This window comes from Cicer arietinum, chromosome 7 (genome assembly GCF_000331145.2).
Source record: "Cicer arietinum cultivar CDC Frontier isolate Library 1 chromosome 7, Cicar.CDCFrontier_v2.0, whole genome shotgun sequence".
NCBI lineage: Eukaryota > Viridiplantae > Streptophyta > Magnoliopsida > Fabales > Fabaceae > Cicer > Cicer arietinum.
The window spans coordinates 4,328,433-4,338,160 of NC_021166.2; the positions used below are offsets into that span (position 1 = coordinate 4,328,433).

General features: G+C 25.6%; 1 protein-coding gene across 1 annotated transcript; it reads right to left on the minus strand.

The window, feature by feature from the left end:
• Window positions 1–7,391: 7,391 nt before the first annotated feature.
• LOC101513843 (cell wall / vacuolar inhibitor of fructosidase 1-like) lies at window positions 7,392–7,817 on the minus strand. Its single transcript, XM_004508202.1, has one exon. It carries the CDS (start codon window positions 7,815–7,817, stop codon window positions 7,392–7,394), a length of 426 nt encoding a protein of 141 aa, XP_004508259.1.
• Between the last annotated feature and the right edge of the window lie 1,911 nt (window positions 7,818–9,728).

Here is a 9,728-nt window from a genome sequence, read left to right on the forward strand (position 1 = left end):
TTGAGGGGGGCATGGTTTTTATTCTACATCATTATACATGATTAGTTTTCCTCAATTGTGTAACTTTAGGCCCTGTCTATATATACATTAATTCTTTTTTTCCTTAACCCATCATTATCTTTTAGTGGAATTTATTTTTTAATTCTATTTCCATCGATGGAGTGTTGTTACATTCTATTTTTAACTCTCATAGTTTTGAAAGAAATAGAGGATTTAAGGATGTATTTTCTTTTTACAACAATTATCAAAATAAAAAGAGTTTTTATAGGAAGAGCATATAAAATTACAATCACATAAGATTCTTATATAACCCAAATACTTTATATAACCATTGACAACTTGTGAGAATTATCACCAGTCATAATAGAATAAGCCACCTTGCCCAATGAATACAACTAAATCCAACTATAAAACTATTCATTCTTTCACAAAATACTATACATTAATTCTTCTACGTATTTGAAATCCTTTCCTTCATGATTTCAAATATATAAAGTAATTTTAAGCATAAAATTATTAAACTCTCACTTAAAATGAGAAATGCATTTGGAAATATTTCATCAAGTTCTATTCATCATTTTTAACGTGCTACAAGAATAAATTGCATAATTTTTTAGCATTAAACTCAACGGATTCTATAATAAGTTTAGATACCGGTTAAAAATAAAGTTCTAACATTTTTTAAATAACACAACTTTTTTTAAGTCGATTGTAGAACAAATTGAGAAAGACATTTATACATCAGTTGTTTGTATAACTAATAAAAAATGTGGAGAAAATAATTAGGCGCCCTAATTATGGAGGTTAAAGTAAGAACCATGATTTTTATATATAAGTTTATTCCTTATGTTGGTCTAAATATCGATGCTGAATCTCTTCTAAGAAATTCCACAGTGGGGAAGATTATGGAGATTAATAACTCCAATGTTGATTGTACAATACCACATTTTAGTTTGAGTTGCAAGTGAAATTGTGCATAAGAAAAGTAAAAGCAATTTTTAGTCTCATTTTAATATCTACATAATTTAGTCTCATTTTAGTCTCTAAATAACTTTTTCTTCAATATATAATTTATTTTTCTTTTCTAGCATTCAAACAAAATAATTTAATGGCAAATATATTCAGTTAAAGATCTACAATAATTGACATTTTTTAAAAAATCATAACAACTTCGACTTTTTTAAAAAGATAAAAAAAAAATTATAAAAGAAAAGTGCCAACCGAGAATTAAACAAAACATACATTAGCTTATTTATAGTTACAATCATATATATTTATAAATGATGATTGTTTGATGCTACAAAAGAAAAAGAATAAAACGTTAACATAAGTGATTTGTTGAAAAACAAGTTATTTAGGAGAAAAAATTTGTAGGTACCAAATTGACCCTTTTTAATTATTGTTTGTACCTGATTGTTTTTTTTGTTGTTGTTGCTTTGCATAGGAACTAAAATGTTTCAGTTTATTTTTTTCAAGGATAAAAAAGTTTCTTTTTTTAATTGTTCTTAGAGACTAATTGGGTCTTGCATATATTTTAAGGACAAAAATGAATATTCAAATAGGCTAAATATGGTATTGCATATATTAAAATTTTAAAATAAATATTTAATTATTAAATCTAACTTTCAAAGTGAGTGACATAAAAGTTTATATTATAACTACTAATGATCGATAATACATGCACACATAATATCAACCATTCTTTTGATAATTAATGATTAATATTTTTATTTTATATTTTATTTTCTAAAGTGGACTATTCATTTTAGAGGAGGTAAATATTTAATTATTATACTTATAAGATTTAAAATACCTCAATCCCAGCATTTGTTTTAGATCTTTACATGTAGAAGACTGGTTCGACTTATCTTAACCTTTGAAAATATATATTTGACGTATTATATAATTTTGTATTATATAAAAATATTGCATTTTTTAATATCAAAATCCAACATATAATAATTAGGGCAAGTCCACATCTTTTAACAATAATGTTATAATAAACTTGGTAGTTTCTTGTTGTCCCATATGATGTAATTGATGTTGCCATCTACCCATACTTCTTATTATTGTTAAGGATGAACTCTGAAAGCCAATCCCTGAAATATTATCTCATATGCTCATTGAATTTTAAAGTGAGAAGATAACCAAATTAAACGAACTGCATTTTGCCCTCTCACAATCTTTAAAAACATGGTTGATGGATTCCGTCTGGTCATCAACACAATAATAGTATATATTTCTTAAGAAAATATTTTTTTTACAAAATTTTAATGAAATTTTAAACTATTAAAACAACGAATAATTAAACAATTCATATGAACGGTTGATAACCTTTTATTTTATTTTTTTAGTCAATACTATTACTTTTTGTAATATAGTATACTAAATGTTTGAAATATCAACCTAAATAGAATATTTTTATTGTCACTTTATTCTTTTAATGTATCTATTATATATAAATATATATTTTGGGTTGATAGTATTCAATAATATACATAGTAACTTCTCTTTTTAAATTCATTTTTTATCAAAATAAAAATATACGAATGACTAATAACTAATTTTAAGTACGTATTTTCTATATAAATCTTTTAAAAAAAAATTTATAATAATATATGTATAGTTAATTTGTTCTTTACTGTTAATATATATTGATATATTGTGATCTATAATTTTTAATATTAAGGATTATGTATTGTTTGTATAAAATTATTTTACATTGATAACTAATTACATATTCACACCACATTACATAAAAAATTGAAAAATGAAGTTATTTATATGTTTAATGTATTGGCAAGTTGTAATGGGTTGTCAATCTAAACCAATTTTACAATCACAGTACATGTCATTTAATCTTGTAATTTTTTTAATGTATATTTAGTAAACAAATATTATATGTGATTACTTTAATTGTAATAAAAGAAACATAAATTATGTATCTTTTTATAGTAACTTATCAATCAAATTCTCCATGTTTTATAAATAATCTAAAATGATCTTTAAAATTGTAATATGTTGATCATAGTTGTTTCTGTTTTTAGATCTTTTATCAAATGTATTAATAATGTTATTTACTTAATTTCAAAGACATCTCTAGCAATTTAAGAGCATTTCAATGAGATGATAATGATCTCTTCCAACTTAAACAAAATTCTGAAGTTTAAAACTAACTCTAACTCTATGAATGTTAAAATATCTTGATGGAGAGCTTCACCAGCTATTGTGATTATGTCCAATTCAAGATATTAGTCTCAACACTTTTGTTCAGAGGATACATACACAGTTCACACCATGCAACACCGCTTCCTCTAAAAAAGATCCTAGATTTTATTGTCTTCATCTTTTAGAAAGAGGTGGTGTAGGACTATTTTTTGGTCTAGAAACACCTTTCCAACATATTTTTTGTTTTGTATTTTTATGTGATTTTGTAGTATGAGTTCGACATTGGTATTGACAAAGTAGCTTTGATTCATTACAAATTTCAATTAATAATTTTGATGTTGTCAGCATTACAAATCCGGAGGCATGGATGTTCTTAGCACTTGAATTACAGTTTTGTACTATTAACCTACATGTTGTAAGTTTATTTGATATTCATAATTTTTTATTTTAGATTTTAAATTTATATTATATCAATGTATTCTATTAATTTGAATGAATGAGAATTGTTTATTTAGTAAAAAAAAATAGTTTATTATAGTCTTTATAAATACATATGCGTTTGGATTAACCTTTGTAAATATATTTTTGGTTAAACTTCATTTTGTAAATGTATTTTTTATATAAAAAAAAGAAAGAATTTTTTTTAATATGATTTATGTTTAAATACTTTTTTCTCAAACATATGTTTTACAAAAGGAAATATGTTTGAATTAGATTAGCTAAAAGTATATTTATCAAAAAAGTCTAAATTTTATAAATATAATATAAATATCTATATTATTTTTATATAAGCAAATGTAAATCGATTTTGGGATCTTCTTCTTAATACTCATTTGGCGTATCAACTCATACTGGTAGGTTACACCTTAGACGGCTTTATGTTACTTTCGTACATAATAATATATATATATTTATTAAAAGTTGTACTAAAAAATTGAACCTTGTAATATTAGTTAATTTTTATTTTTTATTATTATTATTATTTTTTAAATAAAATATCTAAACTATGTAAATTAAAAATAGGATTTAAAAAAGATTTATATGGGCAACAGAGGAACACTTCAAATGGAAAACGTGAAATGCAACAGTAAAATCTTTCATAGTTTGTCATACTTTTGCAAAAACGTAATTTTAAAGCAAAATTAAGTTTGACCAAACCAACAGAAATTCAAGAAATCTAAACGTAAAGTCAACACATTTCATGTTGGAAACAAACGTATACGGTTCAATTTTAGCTTTTCTTTAACTGTACTCTGGGTTCAAACTATTTTATTTATAATTTTATTGTTCTTTATCAATCAAATAAGTGATTTTAAAAAGATAATTATATAAATTATATAAATTTATTTTACTTTTATCCAAAAAAAAATTGTCACATCATCAATATATACACAAAATTGATTGAAAAAAATAGTATTTTTATAAAATACGAAAATGACAAAAAAAAAATTAAAAAAAAAAAAAACTTTCAAGGTATGTTTCGCTTATTCCAATAAAAGAGGTACGTTTCACCTTTTTTACACGCTTCTCTATTAATTGAGTTAAAAATAAATTCAGAAACACTCCAACACAATTTTAACTTGATCAAAATGGATTTAACGAAAAATGTAGAAGAAACGTAGAAATCTAATCCTATTTTTATTCTCAACTTGAGAAATCTAAAATTTATTAGTTATCTCGATCATTATCATTACTGTCATTGTTTTACTGAACCTTTTTGCCATTGTTTCATTCTCGTTTTCGTGGCGTTGGTTGAGTATCGCAAAACCACAAAATAATTGAAATATTGTATTGTATTATGGATATTTAATTAGATGTATGGTTATTTAAATAGCTTTTGTGGTCTTATGTTATCTCTTTTGTGGTCTTACGGATTTGCGCTGATCTAACTAATATTTATCAGCGCGTTTGTTTGAGTTTTAAAAAAATAAAAATTGTAAAGGAAAAGAAATTTTTTTATTTATGAAAATCTAGATAAAAGTTGTGAAAAACGGGACACAGGTGAGTGTGTAAAGAGAAAATGCATTTAATGAATTGATATAAAAAATTGAGAGAAAACTTTAATAAAAAATAATAGATGGTAATTTCGAATTTTACAAAACAAGATAAAAGTAATTATATCATTTTCTTCAATGTCTTAAGTTACATGTTACTAAATTTTGTGAGCTCTTACTCTCTCATCGTAAGATATAAATGATTTTTCAAAAAATCGCTAAATTTTGTGACATCGTCCTCTCTCGTTGCAAGAGATAAATGATCCAGTTACTCTCGAGAAGTGTATGACAATGATGTTTAATGTAAATCAATGTTTTGTGCATGAATGTTTTTATCAAAGCATTTATAAGCCATTTACAATGTCATATTTATAACCTTGATCCATAATAATTAAACAACATTACATAAGATCATTACCAATGTGACTTATACAAGCTAAGCCCATAACAAACTAAACATCACAACACTTAGCCCACAAACAAACATCAACAACTAAACATAAGGTAATCCATTGCAACAGTTAACCCATGAATAAACATCAAATAGTCCATTACAACAGTACTAAAGATCAAGCATGATCCATGGAACAAAAAAAAAAAAAAATCCTTTCAAAGTCTTCATCTTCATTTTCATTTCTTCACCGAACAAATCAAAGTGGCTACACACTTTTTTTCTTTGCAATTGAAATTGTAAACAATGTTTCAGATTAATGGGTTCATAATATTACCTTCAAGATTCAGAATATTTTAGAACTGTTGAAAGAATAATAATAATAGATTTTGAAGATTATTAACAATGTTGCCTTAAACATGCCACATCCATAAACTGAGCAAGATGAACACTTCTTCAATCATCAAAACAATAACTTTATTCTTCACTAAAGAATGTATTCTTGGACTAACATAGTGTAAGAAAATTAACAAAAATCAAATTTTGAGTTTTTCACATATTGACACAAAACGATGGCGTTAATAAAAGATACAAAGGGCATAGCAAATAGATTTGATCGAACTACAACATAAAAAAACACTTTTAGTGGCAATTATTTTAGACTTTAGTGGCAATATAAATTGCTACTAATTTTTGTACTAACAATTATCTAATGGTCGGTGCATCTAGCTAGTGTCGCTAAAAACTTTACCAGGAATTAGAAGAGGGGCTAGTAAATACCTACTTTATTGCTGTTAAAAGTAAATACCTTTTAAAAACAATTGTAATGGCAGTTAAATAAAGATTTTACAATTATTATTTTATTTTATTACCGAGTCACATTTTAACATTCATTTTCCTCAATAATAATACAATTTGCAAGAGAAAGTGATGCCTCTAGTTGTTCATGAAGACGCCTTAATTAGTGCGTCTAGTTACAATTGAAGTACCTCGAAAAAAGCTGCTTAGACAAAGTTGAAAATAAAGCATATAATTATAAGTATAACAAATGTTTCACACAAATCAAATGAGACATATGTCCTATATTCCTATAAATACTTGCAGCACAATGATATAAAAAACTTCACATTTTAACGAGAACAAGAAGCAAGAGACGCATTATTTTCTTTTTTTGAAGTACCCATCCCTTCCTTATTACAAGAAAAAAGTTTGAACTTTTTTTTATTATAAATAATTTTAACTAACTTTTCAATTTTTAATTTTACTAATTTTATAATTTTTTTATTAAATTTTTGTAATAATTTTTTATATATTAGTCGAATAATTCAAAAAAATCTTTTAGATTGTCTAATTTTAGATAGAGAATAGTAAGTGAAAAAGTCACAAAAAATAATAAGAATATTTTTGTAAATATGTGTATATTTTTTATTAAATAAAAAATGTATTAGTTTTACTTGATTTCTTTAATAAACGTAATTTAAATTTTTTTTATAATAAAAAACGGAGGAAGTACCTTTTAAATCTTAACATTTGATTTTGATCCAAATGTTAATAATCATTCTTCTCATTCTCACATTAAAAAAGTATTCTCACTAAATATGTCTCATTTATATCATAATACACCAATTAATATTTATGAAAAAGTATTTTATCAAACATGCACTTTTAAGATGTATTTAACAATTTGTTAGTTATAACTAAATTACTAATATACATCCACTTTGATATATACACATACATGCTTTGTAAAAAAATAAAAGAAACTTAATGTGGATACCTATGGTTCATGGCTTTACAATCTAAATGCACATAATACAAAAACATGGAAATGAATAATTCTAATAAGTTGAAGTTGGTTGATTTGGCAAAAGCAATTTGTTAATAATCGACATAGCAATAGCACATAGATTTTGCACATATCGGTTAGTATCCTTTAAAGGCTTCATAGTTGAGTTCTTGAATTTATTATCACATGTCTCAGCTTGTATACCAGCCGCATAAGCTCTTTGTTTAACAATCTTATAATCACCTTTGTTCATAGCATTTAGAGCTTCTTTCAAATGTACATTAACTATCATGTTGTATGATGCAAGACAATCTTTCATAGCTTCTTTTTGTTCTTTATCCTTAGTTTGCACGTAATAACCCTTTTGTATGCGGTCCAATGTTATTGAAGCGTTAGCATTGACAATTTCAAGGGTAAGACGAGCAAATCCAGCAATGTCTTCTTTGGATCTATGGTTAATTGATGATCTTAATGTCATTATGCAAAGATGGTAATGAGGTGATTGGCTACATATTTGTTCTAGCAAACTAGTGTGCGAGAGAGTGGATTGGATTGGTGAGATGAAAAATATTATCGTGGCCACGTGAAGAAATATTGTAGTTGAAAAACTTGTGTGCTTCATTTTCTTCATAAATTTGTTTTAAGAGCATGGAAGGGTAATTAAATTTACTCGAGAATTCTATAAAGTTTGATGCAATAGGTTTTTATATGGTGGAATTACACCAATGGCTTTTGTACCATTTTTAGAGGAAAAACATCTTGACGTTTTCCTTTATACTCGCTAATGGGGGGAACTCTTGTGGTAAAAAATGGTTTCAAGTTTATAAAACCAAAAAAAAAAAAAAAAATTTCAATAATAGACGTAATGATGTTTTTCTCTATAATATAAAATAACGACGGTACTCATATACAATGAATCATGATTACTCCAACCAAGAGCCTTATGCAAACGCCATATAAAACTCAAAACATAATTAAAACCAAAGGCTTTGCACACTAGCAACATCATAGCAGAAGTATAAAAGCAATCCAATCATTAAATCAGCATCTACCCAATGCAAGATTTTTAAGTAATTAATCACCTATAGATAGAGGTGAGAATAGGTCAGGCTTTGAAAGACTTGAATTTGAGCTACGATTAATTTTTTAGGTATAAGTCTGGCGTACGGCCTATCATAAGTTTTTTTTTTTGTTTGACGTGATCTTTTTAAAAGTCTGGCCTGAAAACCTATTTAAAAGAAAAGAGTTGTAGATCAATCCCTTTTGAAAAATGAGAGTAGTAGATCAATTTGATTTTTAAATCATGTAAAATTATCTCCTTAAAATATAATTAAACCAACAATATTTTCTTGACTTAAACATAAATTTAAAATCTTCACTTTGTATGTGTGAATTTATTGATAATACTTCATTTCGCCTATAGAAAAAAAAAATGCAAAATTATTGTACAACTTTGTCAAAGCATCTAAATATTTAAGGACTACAGGATAAATTATCTTACATGAAAACTCTCATATATATTCTATGTGTAATAATCCACCCTCCTAAACATCTTATTCTTTTTAGTTTGTAATTAATATTTAAAGTTTATCATATTTTTTATGGTTTGAATTTCATTAGACTCTCCATTCACTAAAAAGGATCCATGCCACCAACTTGATCTCTATCTCTTTCATCTTCTTATTTCCTTCATCAAATTTCCTTGTTTAATTAAAGAAATGCACTTATGGTGACATGACAATCCCAAATAATGAATACAAAATTGGGCTCAAAGGGTGCAAGAATAATCTCCATGAATAATTTATGCTCCCGAAAGGGCAATTACTCTCATCAAATATATTATATCGTGTGCTAAGCTTTCAAAGCAACGAAAATTACTTGTATGGTGGGAGATAGTTTTGATAGGTTCAACATATAAATTACAAAGTAATCACATAAAATAAAAACAAGAAATTAAAGATGTACTTCGATTGTAAAAAAAAAAATGTCTCTGGTGGAAAAATGTCTCATATGGTCTAAAATAGATTGATGTTCGAAAATCATTTGAAATATAGTAGTCATTTGAAATATAGAGGTTAATAGAGTTATTTAATCCCACGACAAAGAGATTTCTCTAGTTTTGGTCGAATTAACATCAATTGAGTCATTATCTCATTCGTAAAGACATAGAGAATTCTGAATTTTTACTTTGAAATATTAACATATAATTGTTAAGTTATAAATATTTTTTAAACATTGGTCTATCTTATACTACATGAAACGTTCTATCACTATAATAATCACAATTAAGAATGATAGATAAATGACTATCAATTTGAAATGCTATAATAATATTGGTCAAGCTAGGAGGACTCTTTAACTTTCATTCTTTCTCGTCGTCTCACTCGTT

What these genes read in the sequence shown, in the direction of transcription:
- LOC101513843 (XM_004508202.1), bottom strand. Translation starts at nt 7,817, where the DNA reads ATGACATTAAGATCATCAATTAACCATAGATCCAAAGAAGACATTGCT.